General features: G+C 40.8%; 1 protein-coding gene across 6 annotated transcripts in view; it reads right to left on the bottom strand.

The window, feature by feature from the left end:
- LOC140476899 (low-density lipoprotein receptor class A domain-containing protein 4-like) overlaps positions 1-19,837 on the bottom strand; it is a 248,149-nt gene that overhangs the window by 123,041 nt on the left and 105,271 nt on the right. For all 6 annotated transcript variants that reach the window (XM_072569805.1, XM_072569804.1, XM_072569803.1 and 3 more), the window contains one exon: positions 7,649-7,789. In XM_072569805.1, coding sequence (XP_072425906.1) covers positions 7,649-7,789 — 141 coding nt within the window. The remainder of the gene's footprint in view (positions 1-7,648; positions 7,790-19,837) is intronic.

Here is a 19,837-nt window from a genome sequence, read left to right as displayed (position 1 = left end):
CGGACGCCAAGGACTCAAAAAGAGGTAAAGAAAGGAGGAGAAGGAAAAATGCACCAAGAGGAACAAAAAGGGAAGAAAAATCAGAAAAGAGGAGGAAGAACATCAGGTGGAGTAGGGCTGGTGTGTCCTCCTCCATCACCATCTTGCACCAGGAGAATATAGGCCAGCAAGTACAAAGGTAATAGGTGAACAAAGCTTGGTTTGAATGATGGTTCGGAATGAGCTGAGGCAGGAGTGAAGTCAGGTTATTTTTACTATTCATTCAAGGGATGAATGTGTTGCTGTCTGGGCTAGCATTTATTGCCCATCCCTAATTGCCCAGAGGGCAGTTAAAAGTCAACCACATTGGTGTGGGTCTGGAGTCACACGTAGACCAGACCTGGTAAGGATGGCAGTTTCCTTCCCTAAAGAGCATTAAGTTCACTAAGTGAACCAGATGGGTTTTTCCGACAACCAATAAAGCATTGATTGTCATCATTAGAATCTTAATTTTGGATTTGTTTTTTATTGAATTCAAATTTCATCATCTACTGCAATGGAATTTGAACCTGGGTCCTCAGAACATTACCTGGCTCTCTGGATTAGTAGTCTAGTGATAATACCACTAGAGAAATGCCTCCCACTTTGTCACAGAAATGGAAAGAGATGATCGTAGTGACTACACAGGGATAAGGAATGGTGAGGTGGGGGGGGGTGCAGATTTAAACCAAAACAGAAAACAATGGTTCCCGATATTCAATTTCATCCAGTACTGCAGGTCAGATAAACAGTGTCATAATTTGGCAATGCAGAAATCAAGAGAACTAATATTGTGGAAGAACTGGGTTTTGTCAGTGTACATGTGAAAACTTCTGTTCTTGTTGATGATGTGGTTAAGGAACAACATGTAATCAGATTTAGGAGGGGACCCAGGATAGATCCTTGTGGAATGGTGTGGGAATGGGAAGAACCATTCCAAATGATTCTCAAATATCCAATAAAAGTGGGCCATGATTTTGTTTTATTCATTCATGGGATGTGAGAATGAATGGTTAGTTCAGCACTTATTGTCCATTCCTATTTGCCCAGAAGTCAGTTAAGAGCTAACCACATTGCTGTGGGTCTGGAGCCACGTAGGCCAGAACAGGATGACAGATTTCCTTCCCTGAAGGAATCAAATGGGTTTTTCCCAAAAAATTGACAATGGTTTTAATGGACATAATTAGACTCTTAATTATAGATTTTTCTTGAATTCAAATTTGACAATCTGCCCTAATTGGATTTGTATTCAGGTTCCCAGAATATTGCCTCTAATGTCTCTCCAATTCATACTCAGAACAAAATGAATCAAATATATATAGCAATTTTCACAGATTACGGGATCTTCATAAATGTTTTCTAGCTCATAAACATAGTTTTGAAGTCTGGAAACCCAGGCTTGCACACATGATAGTCCCACAAATGGCAATATTTAGATGATCTGTTTTAGTACTGTTGCTCAAAGTTCAAATGCTAGTCCATCCCATTTTGAAGCAAGGGTAGAAGTGGTGGGGGGGGGCATTGGCTATAATCTTTCAGTCTTCCCTGAACCCGGTAAGATACCAGAAGAATGGAGAACTACAAACATAATGACATTATTCAAGCAAGGCTGTAAGGGCATTTCCAGCAATTATAAACGAATGAGTTTAACTTTGGTGTGGGGAAGCTTATCAAAACAAAATTTGGGATTGAATTAGTAGTCATATGGAAAAACAGTAGTTGATTAGGAAGAGTCAGCATAGACTTCGAAAGGGGAAATCATGTTCCATAAACTTCCTAGAGTTTTTTTTTAATGAAGAAGTAATTGAAAGGCTCAATGAAGTTAATACTATCAATATGGTCTATGTGGATTTCCAGGAGGCATTTGATACAGTGTCACAGAACAGATTTGAGGAAAGTTATAGTGCACGCTATAAAAGTGACAGTAACAACATGAATACAAAATTGGCTGAGAATTAGGAAACAGAACATAATGGCCAATTAATACTTTTTGGCAGAAGGCTTCAAGTGGAGTTCTCCATGGGTCGATCTTGGCATCCTTGTGTTTCTTGATATACATCAATGAGCTGGATTTTGGTACGCAGGGGACAATTTCAAAATTTGCAGATGACATGAAATTTGGAAGAATTGTAAACTATGAAGGGGACTATGTAGAAGTTCAAAAGGACACTGACAAGTTGGTGGAGTGGGCATAATGGTGACTGCTGAGGTTCAATACAGAGATATAGGAGATTTTACTGAGAAGAACATTGAAATAAACATAAAATAGGTGTGCATTTCTAACTGGAGTGCAGGAGGGACCCAGATGTACACATGTACAGATCATTGATCATTGATGGAGGCAGGACAGGTGGAGAGAGCAGTTAATAAAGCATACAATGCCCTTGCTTTTATTAATGGGGCATAAAGTACAAGAGAAAGAACTGATGTTGGACTTGTTAGATATCAGCTGGAGTATTCCACATAATTGTAGGTGCCACGTTACAAGAAAGATGTGAATGCACCAGGGAAAGAGTGCAGAAGCGATTTATAAGAATGGCTGCAGGAATGAGAAATTTCAGCTATGAGAATAAATTGAAGCATTTGGGATTGTTTCCCTTGGAGAGAAGACAGAGAAGAAATCACAAGAGGGCTAGATAGAGTACTTAAGGAAAAGCTGTTTCCACCCATGAAAGTAACAAAAATGAGAAAGCATAGATTTGAAGTGCTTACAAATGAAGCAAGGGTGACGTGAGAAAAAATAAACTTTTTCATTCAGTTACTTATTAGGGTATGAAATGCACTACCTGGAAGCATGATGGAGGCAGGTTCAGTTGCAGCATTCAAAATGGCATTGATGATTATCTGGATAGAAATGGTGTGCAAGGATATGGGGAAGAGCAGGAAATTGGGACTAGGTAATGATGCTTGCAGGTAATTTTTTGCATTTTAAAAACTGCTTTGCTCAAAACAGTAGTTTTTGCAACTGAACATTAATACAGCACCTAATAAAGTATGTACAATTACCATGCATATTAACATTAAAAAAGCCCCTTTTCCCATTAGAAGTGAAGTTGACTTATGAAAAGGTGTAATCCTCCCCAAGTTTGTCTCTTTAGCAAAAATTCCTCCAAAAACAGTTAATTTTTAATATATTCCTGTGGTTACTTGGTTCATGTCCTCCAGCTCTGTTGTACTGATTGTTTCTTCTTAACAGTTCGGGTTTCAAATGACTTATACGCACCTACAGTGTGGAAGCATCACAGCATGATTTCACTTGGTCACAACATATAGCAGTGTCAAAACTGTTTACAAAGAATTCCTTTGATCAATATTACTAATGAGATTAAACTTACTCTTTAACTTAGCCTTGCTAGGTATAGAGAAGACAAAATACTCATGAGCACATATACAATGTTGCTACTCACAATGATAAAAAAATCTGAAACAGGAAGACAAAATTATCAACAGAAGCTAGGACTGTTATCAGGAAGTGTCACCATTAAAAGTGACAGCGCAGGTGATAAAAATGCAATAAACAAAATGAAATGGAATCAAAATATATATTTGTGGATATCAATTGACAGAAGCTGATGAATTTCTGGTGACACAAGTTTTAGCCAACTGAATATAAAATTGGCTTAACGGCAAGAGATGGAGAGTAATGGTGGGTAGTGCTGTAGAACAGAGAGACCTAAGGTCTCAGGTACATAATTCTTTGAAGTTTGCATCACAAATAAATAGGGTGGTTGTGAAGACATTTAAGCATGCTCCTTCATTGCTTAGACTTTTGAGTGTAGGAGTTGGGTTGTTATAATGAGGTTGTACAGGATATTGGTCAGGCCTCTTCTGGAGTAATGCGTCCCGTTCTGGTCTCCCTACTATAGGAAAGATATTATTAATCTGGAGAGGGTTGAGAAGATATTTACTAGGATGTTGCCGGGAGTGGAGGATTTGAGTCATAAGGCGAGGCTGGATCGACTGGGACTTGTTTCACTGGAGGTTGAGAAGTGACCTTATAATGGTTTGTAAAATCATGAGGGATATAGATAAGATGAATGGCAGAGTATTTTTCCCTAGGATGGGAGATTTCAAGAATAGAGGGCATACATTAAGGTGAGAAGAGAAAGATTTAAAAAAGACATGAGGAGTAATTTTCTTTTACACAGAGTGTGGTTCATGTGTGGACTGAACTTTCGGAGGAATTGATGGATGTTGGTAAAATTATAACATTTAAAAGACATTTGGATAAGTACATGAATAAGAAATGCTTGAAGGGAAATGGGCCAAGAGCAGGCAGGTGAGACTATTTTAGTCCAGGATTATGGTTGACATGGACTGGTTGAACGAAAGGGTCTGATTCCTTGCTGTATGACTCTAACTTGTCCTTGTTCTTTGCATGTGAAGGTTGTATGCTTTCCTGATATGCAAGAAGTGGAACAAGAATACCGTATTATTCAAGTGCATGCTCTTAAAAGAGCATCAAATTTAATGCTGCAAAATCCTGATTTCTGATCTAGTCAAGATGATGCCCTTGATTTCTAAAGTCCAAGCAAAATCCTTAGATAAATTAAACATGTTGGATAAATAAAATTAACTAAGCAAGAAAATAAAATGCACTTGAGTCAAAATGTGCATTCTCCTAAAATTCAGTTCAGTCGCTAGTGCTGTTGCCTCATAGAGCCAAGGATCCAGGTTCAATTCCAGCCTTCGGTGACTGTATGGAATTTGCACATTCTCTCCATGTTTGCATGTGTTTCTGTCAGGTTCTCCGGTTTCCTCCCACTGTCCAAAAGATGTGCAGCATAGGTGAATTGGCCATGCTAAATTGTTCTGTAGTGTCCAGGGATGTTTAGGCTAGGTAGACTAGCAATGAAAAACTGGGGTTTGGGAATGGGGTGGATGGACTGGGTCTAGAATGGGATGTTTTTTGGTTGGTTAGTGCAGACTCGATGGGCTGAATGGCCTCTTTCTGCAGTGTAGGAATTCTATGAAATTCAAACGATTCTTTGACATTTAATAAAGTAAGTTAACTTATGACCAAAATATAAATAACCTCTTAGTGCGGCACTTTTAGGCAGGAACTGCAAAGCAGGGATTAATGCAAACTTCATCCCAGCTGGATATTCATTGAATGTCAAGTTAGAATGAATGCCTAACTGAAAAAAATATTTTTCTAAGTAGGAATCATATTCATTCTACTCTTTGAACACAGATAGGTAAATTGTTCGATTTGAATTTGGGATTCATGATCAATACCTATACCAAAAATGTATTAGCTATCCCCAAATGTTGCCAAATTTTCCCCAAAATATTCATTATGCCCAAGGAAGCAGTAGACACAGCTTCATTAAATATATTCAAGACACAGTTGGATGGGTTTTTGCATGACAGGGGAATTAAGGGTTATGGGGATAATGCTGGTAGGAGGAACTGAGACAATGGATAGATCATCCATGATCTTAATGAATGGCAGATCAGGCTCGATGGGCCAAATAGCCTACTCCTGCTTCTATTACTATGAAAGTATTATTGTTGTGCTATCCGCATAAAGTAATGGAACATCTACATATTCCTGTCACATAATTTCATTAATGGCTTTAGATGGTTACAATTATGGAGAGAGACTTCAGGATAAAGAGTTTTTTTTTAACTGAAGTGCAGAATTCGCCTGATAAAGCTCTTTAAGGAAATTTACAGCTATGACAGAATAAATAGTGTCATAAGATTTCCATTCGGTTGACAGGATGTGAAAATGAGGGTTCATATATAAAGATCACAAAATGATTTGAGAGAAAGGAGTAGTCAAGAAATTAACAAAATGCTGGCTTTTATATCTGAGGACTGGAATATAAGACTTCAGAGGTTATGTGGTAGTTACACAAAACTATGGTTAGACCCCACTTGGAGTAATGACAGCAGATCTGGGCCACAAACCTTAGGAAGGGCATATTGGCCCTGAAGACAGAACAACATAGGTTTACAAGAATGATACTTGGACTTAATTTATGAGGAGAGATAATATAAATTAGGCACGTTTTTTCTGAATTTTAGAAAGTTAAGAGTGAGCTGATCAAAGTCTTCAAGATATTAATAAAGAAAAGTGAGGATAGATAAAGATAAACTATTTCCACTGATTGGAGATTCTAGAATTGGTGGCTTAGTCTAAAAATTGGGGCCAGACCATTCAGGAGCATTCTTAGAAAATACTTTCACACACGAAGGGTGGTAGGCATTTGGAATGCTTCCACAAAGGGCAGTGGATATTGTAGTTAATTTTAATTCTGAGATAAACAAATTTTTGTTAAACAAAATGATCAAGGTATATGGGCCAAAATCAAGTATGGAGACATAGGCCACAAATCAGCCATAATATCATCGAATGGCACAACGGGCTTAAGGGGTTTAATGCCTACTCTTGTTCCTATGACACATGATTAATTAGAATACACAATAGTGATTGTAATGAGATCAGCTAGATGGACCTCATAGAATATGATGGCATACCAACCTCTGTGAAGTTATTTCAGAAACAATTAACAAAGCATTACCAATCATAAATGTTCTGGGTTTAGGCATTTGCTTTCAACCCATTTGGAACATTTAACTCTGATGAACCAAGTGGGAGAGTGACAAGAGAAAGGTCATGGAGAGCATGTTGGACAATATGGTCTACCTCTTTGCTGCATGATTATATTGCAGTAAATATATGATAATATCTCTTGCACACAATATTCAGCATGCATGAATGTTTTTGCTTTTGAGCATTATGCTCTTTAACCACACATGAGTATATCTATCAAACTTTTTCTAGTGATGTGGAAGTGCTGGTATTGGACTGGGTTGGTCAAGGTCAAAAATCACACGACACCAGGTTATAGTCCAACAGGTTTATTTGAAAACATGAGCTTTCTAAGCACCTGTTAGCATGGCAATCATCTGCGGAATCTTGCAGAGGCTGCATGATCAAGTGACTGATGGAGCAAGAGGGTCAGTGCTCCAGGATGGGCAGCTTGTGTGCTAGCACTTGAAGAAGGAGCAAAGCTCCAAAAGCTTGTGTTTTCAAATAAACTTATTGGACTGGTGTTGTGTGATTGCAAGCTTTCTCTCATCATGCCGCATGTTTATAAGCAGAAAATCATTTTCCAGAACTCTATATAAAGATTGTTTCACTTTGAATCAGGAAAGTTGCTTCAAATTAGGTCATTATCTAGGTTAAATTCTTTTGAATTTTAGCCAGATAAATTGTAGTTGTCAACTTCAATATCAAAAGTAAAACATAGGTTTTATATGAATTTCAAGAACAAAAAGAGTTGAGAGTAATTCATATTTCCATCAGCAAAAATGCACTTTTTGCCACTATGTCAAGATCAGGAACAAATTTATTTGACTGTCCAAATGACAATTCAAATTTAATTGTTACTTCCAGCATTTCAAAAACACTACACTTAATTCAAAGCACCAATGTAATATCCACAAATGCAGCCAATGTACAAATCTCAAAATAAATTCATTAAAAGCCTCAGGTAATATTGCATACCTTTTGCCATGTTCTAGCAAAGTAATATGAGTGACAGTAAAAACAAAATCCACTCTTAGTCTGCAAGAGTTATGGTGGTAATATACAAAAGGAGCGAAATTCAACACTTACAGTTAAAGATTGTTGGAGGTGGATGCTCAGTTACTAGTGGGCAGTTTTCTTCATCATTATTATCTCCACAATCATTTAGTTGGTTGCAAATCAAGTTTCCAAATTTCGAACAGTTGCCATTGGTGCAGGGAAATTTGCACTCTGTAAAAGAGCATGCCATTACCTATTGACATATGTCATCAATTCTTAACATACAGCATTAAAAAGCATTTGCTAAAAATTTACAGAATTATAGAAGTTGACTTTTTCAACGAGCAATTACAGTTACAATAGTTAGCATCTGTTCATTTTGAAATAGTTTGGATTACAAAGGTAATCAGGAAAGTAGTGATCAGTCTGACATGAGATTTTTCTTTCTCTTCCTCACCTAGGAGTTGTGGGTAAGGGGGTGGGAGGTTGGGGGGAGGTTTTGGCAGGCAGAACTCATTCCTACTTTTGCCACCTCAGGAGGATTTCACCTGTAAAATGTTTATTTTTGTCTGATTTTGGCCTTTCACATTCTTCTCACTGAGCCAGATCTTTTACTTGAAACACAACACCCTCACATCCCTCCCCAACACACAGCCATCATTCATCTCCCCTATCAATTAAGTAAAGTGTTAACCCCCAACATCCTACCACCATTGAACTAGACTTCAACCCTTACCACATTACTGCATAGTTAATTTTCACAGTTTTTTGGCTGCCAAATTCATTCTTCTTCACCAAACTTTGTTCCACTTCATTTCCCTTTCAGAATAACTCCTTACTTAATTGCAATTCTCATTCTCTCTAAACCTCTAAATTGAATATAATATGGGAAAATGTGAGTTTCTGCACTTTGGCAAGAAGAATAGAAAACTGAACATACTTTAATTGGGTAAGACTGCAGAAAACAGAGGCACAGAGGGACTTGGGAGTTCTTGTGCAAATCACAAAATGTCTAACTTACACATTAAGCAAGTAATATGAAAGACAAGGTAGTAAAAAAACCAGGGAAGTTTTGCTAAAACCTTCTAAAATACCAGTCAGATCACACCTAGAATATTGTGATAGTTTTGGTCCACTTATCTAAGAAAAGGTGCACTGGCATTGGAGGCAGAGCAGAGAAGGTTCACTAGGCTGGGTCTCTACTCATTGGAGTTTCGAAGAATGAGAGAAAATCTAGTTAAAACATACTGAACTCTTAGGGAGCTTGATAGTTACAGAGAGGTAGTTTCCCTTGTGGTAGAGTCTAAGATCAGATGGCATCATCACACAACAAGGGTTCATCCATTTTAGACAGAGATAAAGAGGAATTCATTCTGTAGTGAATCTGTGGAATTCTTAATGGCAGAATACTGTAGAGGCTGGGTCATTAGGAATGCCAAAGGTTGACATAGAAAGATTTTTATTCAGTTGGGGGAATCGCGAGTTATGGAGAAAAGACAGGAAACTAGTGTTCAGGATTATTACATCAGCCATGATCTCATTGAATGACAGAACAGACTTGACGGCCTTCTGCTGCTCTTATGCAGTGTGCCAAACAATCCTAGCATGTCGTACTCCACAAACTGGAACACATAAAGAGGAAATATGACAGATATAGAAAAGCTGGAGAGCAACAGCAGTTTTCTAAGCAGGAAGATAAGAACACGGAGCAGGAGAAACATGATCTGCAGTACGATGGAGCAATGCAGCAATAGTTGTAACAAGTCAGATAGGACTTAATTGACATTCTCTTCAAAAAGGTGAGTTCTATAATCATTCATTGACTACAAATTTGTTGCTATTCAAAAAGAAAGCAGTTCGTTTGTTCCCAGCAGCAAATGCAGAATTCTTGTTTGTTAATTCTTTGCTTCTCCTGTTGTGCAATAAAAGTTAACATTTTCAACCACATGAAGGCTTTCCTGCATGTGATGCGTCCATGTTCAAGAATGAGATGATTTCAGGCTATGCTGGACATTAGGAAAAGTGTAACAGTCCCTTAGATAGGGCTCTAAGATAGTATGATTCGAAGGCTGATAAAGTGTATTTTGATTCTTATTGCTACCATTACAATGACAGTTGATCAAAAAGACAAAGTAAATCAGCAATCCATTTCTAACTATAAGCTTACATTTGCAATGAAGTGTCACCCATGCTACTTTGCTGCCCTCAGAAGCTTTTTTTTTTCCACTCTCCTCCTACTATGAACACTGTGAAGGACAGTTCCTGACTGAGACTGCTTGACCTGTGCACAGCTGAGATTTCCCAGGGTCCCGTTAGTTATAGAATTATACAGCATGGAAACAGACGCTTTGGTCCAACCAGTCCATGCCGAACATAATCCCAAACTAGACCAGTCTCACCTGCCTGTTCCTGGCCAATAACCCTCCAAACCTTTCCTATTCATGTACTTATCCAAATGTCTTTTAAACGTTGTAACTGTACCCACATTCACCAGTTCAGGTAGTTCCATGTGGTGCGGTGCATACTTAATGCGGTAAACAGATACATGATATTGAAACAACTCCACAGAGGCTGGTATCTCATCACCAAGTCACCCTTTATTTAGATATGAACAGTCCTTGACTTTAGTACTGCCTCATTCAGAATCAGATATCAGGGTGTCAGTATCTCTGATACTCAGCCTTTTCATTTTTTTATTAACCAGTTCAAATTATAACCAAATAGTTAACATGAACAGCCGTATTCAAGAAACAAAAATTTACAGGTGAAAGGGGCAGCAAAGCCAGACTCCAAACCCCACCATACAAACAGTTCGCAGGGAAACTGGGACAAAACTCGCCTTACATTATCAAGAAGAAACGGTGAACGTGATCATATACATACAGTCCGATAAACCGAACAATAAAACAGTGCATATAACACAGACACCCCAGCAACCCAGGAAACCACCCGTCCCTCCCAATACTACTCAGCCTTTGTTTTTTGTCAGCCAGGGCTCCCTGACTGGGCCAAATTAAAAGGGCTTGTGCCCAAAACATCGATTCTCCTGCTCCTCGAATGCTGCCTGGCCTGCTGTGTTTTTCCAGCATCACATTTTTCAACTCTGGACCAAATTAACAGCTCCAATCAGTGAATTCATATTCTATGAGGTCTAGCTGGCTGACCTTGTTACAATCTTCATAATCCTCCTTCTTTGGGTTCATAGACATAGACCAGCCCTTTCTCTTGGAGAGCTTTCTATGGTATTTTAGCAACAGCTCAGGTTCCTCTGACTTGATGTCTGATAAGCACAGTGTGTAATGCAAAGGGCTCACCTCCTGTGCCAGGATCACATCGGCAGAATTGTACTCTCTTCTTCCGTCAGCAAAGAAGTCAAGGTGACTACCTCCATCATGTCCACCTCTAATTCAGAGGACTCGATGACACTTGATGGAGAAGGTGAATCCACGAGTTCCGACAGCATTTCTCACTGTTCTGAGGGGCAGAGTACATTTTGCTCCCAAACTGTTTGCAAATTCGCAGCTTACCTATGATTCACATACTTGTTCAAGACATTGCACCTTCTTGAACTTTATAAATCACTGGTCCTGACCTCATATCAACCATGCCTTTACCCATGTGAGGCCATTTCGTCCAATGTATCAAACTGTTTCTTGCTTGGCAAAATCTTATGTCTGGCAATGGATTCCTGATACAGGTTCATCCTTACCTCCAGAAAGGTCAGAGTGAACCTTGTGTGCAGCCTTCTACCTATCTCTGGTGCCAGTGTTATCCCTGTAGTTACATGTGGGGTGGTCCTATAATCAAATAAGAACCGTGACAGCTTGGTATCTAGCAGGACTGTTTCTTCAGCCAGCCTTCAAAAGTTAGACTGTTGTTTCTGCCACGACATTGGGTGATGGGTGGGATGGAGCTGTCCTCGTATGTCGAATCCCATTTGAGCTGGAAATACTCAAATTCCCTGCTGGTAAACAATGGCCCGTTATCCGTGACCAACATTTCCAGAAGACTATGTATTGCAAAAGATGTGCACAATTTTTATATCACTGTCCCCATGTTTGTCACATGAACTCTTTGACATCCAGCCATTTTGACGGTGTTTACAATCATTAAGAACCCACGAAAGTATCTGCATAGTTGACGTGCAATCAAGTCCACGGTTTATCTGGCCATTCTTCCAGATTCTTGGGAGCTGCTGGCAATTTGTCATTGTTGACACTCTGGGAATGCCCCACCAACGTGGCTATGTCTGCATCCAAGCCTGACCACCAGACATAAATTCTGGCCAACATCTTCATTTTGGAGATGCCTAGATGGCCCTCGTGGAGTTCAGCCAGTATTTGACTGCGACCTTTGCTCAGGACAATCAGTCTTGCTCCCATTAAAATATACCATTCTAGTTGTGCCAGACCATTGGTATCCCCCATTTAATAACAGTTGTTTCAGTTTAAAAGGACTGGATCATTGTGTCCAAAGTCTAATATTGTCAGCTGTGACTGGGAGCACATCCAGAAAATTTAATACCATTACAGACTCTTCCATTGCGAATACCACCAGCTAATGAAAGGCATTCGTCACTTGGTCTCCCAGATGGGTGTTTTAATTTATAATTAAATTATAAACTCTTCCTTTCAGAGCCCACCGCTGAATTTGGCCCAAAGCTGTCTTGTCCTCTTTAAGCAGACCAAGTAGGGGTTTGTGGTCAGTGATTATTACAAATTTTCATCCAAGGTATAGTTGGAACTTCCTGACTCCAAATGTGCCTGTCAATCCTGCATTTTCTATCTGAGTGTACTTATGCTTTGTATTAGTCAAAGTCCTGGATGCATAAACTATTGGGTGTTCCTCTCCATTGGGCCACCAATGAGCTAATACCACCTGATACTATATGGGAAGGCACTGCAGGTAAATACATCTTTCTTGGCATTATAGTGTGTCAGTACCTATGAGGATGAGTGTTGTCTCTTAATTGAAAGCTACAGCTTGTCTATGTGACCATTTACAAAGCTGACCCTTTTTAAGGAGTTGTGGCAAGGTGCCAGGATGGATACCAGCTTATGTATGAACTTTCCATAATAATTTACCAGCCCAAGAAATGACCTCAGTGCCTGGACAGACATGGGAGCTCAGGCACCTATGATCACCCTCACTTTATCTTCCAACGCATATAACCCAGTGTTGTTGACTACGTAACCCAAATAAGTCATTTTGGAGGCCTGGAACACATATTTTTGCATTTTCAGGCATATGCTTGTCTTGGAAAAATGGGATTTAGGACTATATCCAAGTTTTCTAAGTGTTCGTTATTAGTTTTCCCTATTATCAGTACATTACTATAAATGCAAGGTGCTGCATTTTGGGAAAGGAAATCTTAGCAGGACTTATACACTTAATGGTAAGGTCCTAGGGAGTGTTGCTGAACAAAGAGACCTTGGAGTGCAGGTTCATAGCTCCTTGAAAGTGGAGTCGCAGGTAGATAGGATAGTGAAGAAGGCGTTTGGTATGCTTTCCTTTATTGGTCAGAGTATTGAGTACAGGAGTTGGGAGGTCATGTTGTTGCTGTACAAGACGTTGGTTAGGCCACTGTTGGAATATTGTGCGCAATTCTGGTCTCTTTCCTATCAGAAAGATGTTGTGAAACTTGAAAGGGTTCAGAAAAGATTTACAAGGACGTTGCCAGGGTTGGAGGATTTGAGGTATAGGGAGAGGCTGAACAGGCTGGGGCTGTTTTCCCTGGTGTGTCGGAGGCTGAGGGGTGACATTTTCGAGGTTTACAAAATTATGAGGGGCATGGATAGGATAAATAGGCAAAGTCTTTTCCCTGGGGTCGGGGAGTCCAGAACTAGAGGGCATAGGTTTAGGGTGAGAGGGGAAAGATATAAAAGAGACCTGAGGGGCAACTTTTTCACGCAGAGGGTGGTACATGTATGGAATGAGCTGCCAGAGGATGTGGTGGATGCTGGTACAATTGCAACATTTAAGAGGCATTTGGATGGGTATATGAATAGGAAGGTTTTGGAAGGATATGGGCTGGGTGCTGGCAGGTGGGACTAGATTGGGTTGGGATATCTGGTCAGCATGGACGGGTTGGGCCGAAGGGTCTGTTTCCATGCTGTATATCTCTATGACTAGGTAAATGACAACCTGAGGTAGACCTTACAAAATGTTCTCTATTGTCTGCTGAAAACTTGAACAAGTTGATGATACCTCATATGGCAGCCCTCATGGATACTAATTGTAGCATACTTCTGGGAACCCTAGTCTAAACACAATTGCATGTAAGTGTTGCTCATGGCCAGCTTCGTGAAAGGCAGGCCCCTGCTAGTTTTGTACATAAATCCTCAAAGGGATTGGGTATTTATCCAGCTGCTAAAAATGGTTTGCATAACATTCCTGATGAAGGGCTTTTGCCCAAAATGTCGATTTTCCTGCCCCTCAGATGCTGCCTGACCTGCTGTGTTTTTCCAGCACCACTCCAATCTTGATTCAAAATCAGTACAACTGATGCAGCCCATTCTGCGATTTAGAGTGTTTTGAAGATTCCCTCACATTCCAGCCTTCTGATTTCTGCCTCTACTTTTGCCCATAATGCAAATGGCACTGGGCGGGCTGTTGTAGAATTGTGGAAACGCTTCCTTGTCAACATGCAAGATAGTCTTGACACCTCAGATAGTCCCTAGACCTTCCTGAAAAATGTATGGGTATTTACTTAAGACTTTACTCAGGCTGCTATTCTCTAACTGAAAAGTGTTGAGCCAATCTTTCTCAACCAATTTTGCCCCATCAAACTTGGACACAAGCCTTTACTACAATCAGTGGTAACTGAACCAGCTGCTTTGCATAAGAGACCAAAACTGAGGTTGTACCCTTAAACTGTAAAGGTTGCCTGGGTATAGGTTCTCAGCCTAGCTGAGATCTTGTACAAAGTTAAGGGTTGGAACCCAGTGCGAATTTTATTAGAAACTGGTTCTGCAATCACCGACAGTGCTGCACCAGTAATGACCTCCATTACAATTGTATAACCATTTAACCAGACGGTTATCTTGATTGGTTCTGATTTTGATGTTACTAAGCAATTCAACTGTTCCAAACCACATATAGGCGGAATTTCCAAGGTATGAACCATCCTGGATATCAGCCTGTTCTTAATTTAGATTAGATTAGATTAGATTAGATTACTTTTTTTTTAGATTACTTACAGTGTGGAAACAGGCCCTTCGGCCCAACAAGTCCACACCGCCCCGCCGAAGCGTAACCCACCCATACCCCTACATCTACATCTACATCTACCCCTTACCTAACACTACGGGCAATTTAGCATGGCCAATTCACCTGACCTGCACATCTTTGGAGTGTGGGAGGAAACCGGAGCACCCGGAGGAAACCCACGCAGACACGGGGAGAACGTGCAAACTCCACACAGTCAGTCGCCTGAGGCGGGAATTGAACCCGGGTCTCCGGCGCTGCGAGGCAGCAGTGCTAACCACTGTGCCACCGTGCCGCCCACGGTGGACAGTGAGAACCTTTTTCCTCGGATGGTGATGGCTAGCACGAGGGGACATATATATAGTAGGACTCCTGCAGTCTCGATGCCACAAACTGGCAACAACTACAATGGCTTGCTGGCCAGGATCCTGACTTTTAACCATTTGGCCAAGGTTTGGCTTTGTTTTGGGGTTTTGCTGTGAGTGAACCTAGAGTCCCTCTGTTCAGGGTAAGTCCAGAGTGAGGCTATACAATCACCTGCATTCAAGTGGTGTTCCCCAAGCTCAGTTGGACGAGTGAGAACATAGAATGTTACAGCGCAGTACAGACCCTTTGGCCCTCAATGTTGCGTTGACCTGTGAAACCAATCTAAAGCCCATCCAACCTACACTATTTCATTATCATGCGTATGTTTATCCAATGACCATTTAAATTCCCTTAACGTTGGCAAGTCCACTACTGTTGCAGGCAGGGCATTCCACGCCCCTACTACTCTTTGAGTAAAGAACATACCTCTGATACCTATCCTATAGCTTTAAATTGAGGGGTGATATATATATGTCCCCTCGTGCTAGCCATCACCATCCGAGGAAAAAGGTTCTCACTGTCCACCCCATCTAACCCTCTGATCATCTTGTATGCCTCTATTAAGTGACCTCTCAACCTTCTTCTCTCTAATAAAACAGCCTCAAGTCCATCAGCCTTTCCTCATAAGACCTTCCCTCCATACCAGGCAACATCCTCGTAAATCACTTCTGAACTCTTTCCAAAGTTTCCACATTCTTCCTATAATGTAGTGACCAGACTGTATGCAATACTCCAAATGCGGCCGCACCAGAGTTTTGTACAGCTGCAGCAGGATCTCATGACTCTGAAGCTCAATCCCTCTATCAGTAAAAGCTAATACGACATTTGCCTTCTTAACAACCCTATCAACCTGGATGGCAACTTTCAGAGATCTTTCTGGACACAGAAATCTCTCTGCTCATCCATACTGCCAAGAATCTTATCATTAGCCCAGCACCCAAATTCCTGTAGCTCCTTCCAAAGTGAATCACCTCACACATTTCTGCATTAAACTCCATTTACCACCCCTTAGCCCAGCTCTGCAGCTTATCTATGTCCCTCTGTAACCTGCAACATCCTTCCACACCATCCACAACTCCACTGACTTTAGTGTCATCCTCAAATTTACTAACCCATCATTCCACACCCTCAGCCAGGTCATTGATAAAATTGATGAACAGCAGTGGACCCAAAACAGATCCTTGCAGTACACGACTAGTAACTGAACTCCAGGATAAACATTTCCCATCAACCACCACCTTCTGTCTTCTTACAGCTAGCCAATTTCTGATTCAAACTACTAAATCACCCTCAATCCCATGCCTCCGTACTTCTGCAAAAGCCTACTATGGGGAATCTTTTCAAACATTTTAATGAAATCCATATACACTACAGCAACTTCTTTACCCTCATCCGCTCTGTTTGGTCACCTTCTCAACGAACTCAATAACGTTTTTGAGGCATGACCTACCCTTCATAAAACTGTGTTGACTATCACTAATCAAATTATTTATTTTCACACTTTCCAGAATTGCGAACACCTCCTCCTTATGAACCCTAATCCCGTCTGGTCTAAAAGTGTATATCTCAGTATTCTCCTCAACAGCATTGTCTTTTCCCTATGTGAATACTGATGGAAAATATTCATCTAGCTCCTTTCCTATCTCTTTGGACTCCACGCACAACTTCCCACTACTGTCTTTGACTGGCCCTAATCTTACCCTAGTCATTCTTTTATTCCTAACATACCAATAGAAAGCTATAGGGGTTTCCTTGATTCTACCTGCCAAAGACTTCTTATGTCCCCTCCTGGCTCTTCTTAGCTCTTTCTTTAGATCTTTTTGGCTAACTTGTAACTCTCATGTGCCCTAACTGAGGCTTCACATCTCATCTTTTCATAAGCCCCCTTCTTCCTCTTGACAAGAAATTCAACTTCTTTAGTAAATAGGTGAAGGTGTTCACTCCCATCGGAAAATGCTGCAACTCATACACTCCACTTGCTGCATTTTCCAATGATAAAGCCAGTTGTAATGTCTGTTTGAAGTCCAGCTTGGCTTCAGCGAGAAAGTGTTTTTGCATAGTTACATTATAGGTAGTTCTTCTATAACACGATGGTTGCATTGTTGTGCGACCCCACATTATAGAAAAATTGTGCTGTTGAAACAGCGCTTAAAGTGTTGGCGATGTAATTGTGTTACAGCCAACACACATTTTAAAAGTTTGTGCTTTAGGAACAGTGTCCTCAATTCGTCAATCACATTACATCAAATTTGTGTTAATGAAATGTGCATTACAGCAGAACAACCTGTATTAATCCCAAACACTAGATGGTCCCCAAACATCTCATTGGGGCAGTATTGTGGCTCAGTGGTTAGCACTGCTGCCTCACAGCACGAGGGACCCAGGTTTAATTCCAGATTGCAGTTTCTTCCCGTGTCTGCATAGGTTTGCTCCCACAGTCCAAAGATGTGCAGGTTAGGTCAATTGGCCAAGCTAAGTTGCTTGTAGTGTCCAAGGATGTGTAGGTTGGGTGGATTGGCCATGGGAAATCTGGGTGGGATGCTCTTCAGAGAGTCGGTGTGGGCTGGTTGGGCCGAATGGCCTGTTCCACACTATAGGGATTCTACGATGATTAACCACATTCCCAGGCTTCTGCCAGTCATCTTAATCTATTTAAAAATCTCGATATGAATTTCCCTGGTTCTTGAACTGCCAAGTAATTGTGATAGCATATCAAAATTAGAGGCGGCTTAGGATTGTAATATTCCTTAACTATGTCCATCAATTCTTAAAAGGTTTTAGTATCTTGTACCTCAGGGAAAGTTAGGCTCCTGTTGACAGAAAAAGCTGCAGCTCCACAGGCTGTCAGGAGAATTACTCATTGATTTTCTTTTGGCAAAATGACACATTTTTCCACAAACTGAGCCCCATCCTCAACAGCAGGGTTGTACAACTCAAACTTCCCTAACAAACACCAAACAAAGAGTGTAAGAAATGCTTGTCAGCAACTCAATGACGATTGTTGCAAGCAAGTTTCTTCAGGATCATGCTTTACTCTAGTTGTTACTGAAATAACTCCCGAGGCCAGTATCCCATCACCCTTTATTTACATATGAATAGTCCTTGACGTTAGTACTGCCTCATTCAGAGTCAAGTACAAGAGTGTCAGCATCTCTGGCACTCACCCTTTTCTTTTATTTTTCTTAATTTCCTGTTTATTCTTCTATTATTAAACAATACAGTTTACAAAACAATTAACATTAGCAGCTGTATACAGGAAAACAGCAATTTTACAAGGGAGAGGAGCAGCAAAGCCAGGCCCCACACCCTACCATTCAACCAATTTTCAGGGAAATGAGGACAAACTTCAAACCTCAGTTTACTCATCTTTTTTCTATGCCAGCCAGGGTTCTCTGATTGCACCAGATTAACAACCCTAATCAGGGAACTTATATTCTATGAGGTCCAGCTCTCTGACCTCATTGCAATCACTACAGACATAATTGCAGGTCACAGAAAGAAACTCTCCATGATACTCTTCAAAGTTGACAATTCGCCTTTTTGTTCACTTGTGAGACTTGGGCATCGTTGGCTGACCAACATTTATTGTCTGTACCTAGTTGCCCTGGAAAAGATGCTGGTGAGCTGACTTCTTGAACTGCTGAAGATAGACCCACAATGCCATTAGGGAGAGAATTCAGGACAAAATTCAGATAATTATTCTGTCTATAAGACCATAAAACATAGGAGTGGAAGTAAGGCCATTCGGCCCATCGAGTCCACTCCGCCATTCAATCATGGCTGCTGGGCACTTCAACTCCACTTACCCGCATTCTCCCCGTAGCCCTTAATTCCCCAAGACAACAAGAATCTATCAATCTCTGCCTTGAAGACATTTAGCGTCCCGGCCTCCACTGCACTCTGCGGCAATGAATTCCACAGGCCCACCACTCTCTGGCTGAAGAAATGTCTCCGCATTTCTGTTCTGAATTTACCCCCTCTAATTCTAAGGCTGTGTCCACGGGTCCTAGTCTCTTCACCTAACGGAAACAATTTCCTAGCATCCACCCTTTCCAAGCCATGTATTATCTTGTACGTCTCTATTAAGTCTCCCCTTAATCTTCTAAACTCCAATGAATACAATCCCAAGATCCTCAGCCGTTCCTCATATGTTAGACCTACCATTCCAGGGATCATCCATGTGAATCTCCGCTGGACACGTTCCAGTGCCAGTATGTCCTTCTTGAGGTGTGGGGTCTAAAACTGGACACAGTACTCCAAATGGGGCCTAACCAGAGCTTTATAAAGTCTCAGTAGCACAATGGTGTTTTTATATTCCAACCCTCTTGAGATAAGTGACAACATCGCATTCGCTTTCTTAATCACAGACTCAACCTGCATGTTGACCTTTAGAGAATCCTCGACTAGCACTCCCAGATCCCTTTGTACTTTGGCTTTATGAATTTTCTCACCATTTAGAAAGTAGTCTGTGCTTTTATTCTTTTTGCCAAAGTGCAAGACCTCGCATTTGTTCATGTTGAATTCCATCAGCCATTTCCTGGACCACTCTCCCAAACTGTCTAGATCCTTCTGCAGCCTCCCCACTTCCTCAGTACTACCTGCCTGTCCACCTATCTTCGTATCATCGGCAAACTTCGCTAGAATGCCCCCAGTCCCTTCATCCAGATCATTAATATATAATGCGAACAGCTGTGGCCCCAACACTGA

This window comes from Chiloscyllium punctatum, chromosome 5 (genome assembly GCF_047496795.1).
Source record: "Chiloscyllium punctatum isolate Juve2018m chromosome 5, sChiPun1.3, whole genome shotgun sequence".
NCBI lineage: Eukaryota > Metazoa > Chordata > Chondrichthyes > Orectolobiformes > Hemiscylliidae > Chiloscyllium > Chiloscyllium punctatum.
The sequence above is the reverse complement of the archived record's forward strand: the minus strand, read 5'-3'. Positions and strand labels throughout refer to the sequence as shown.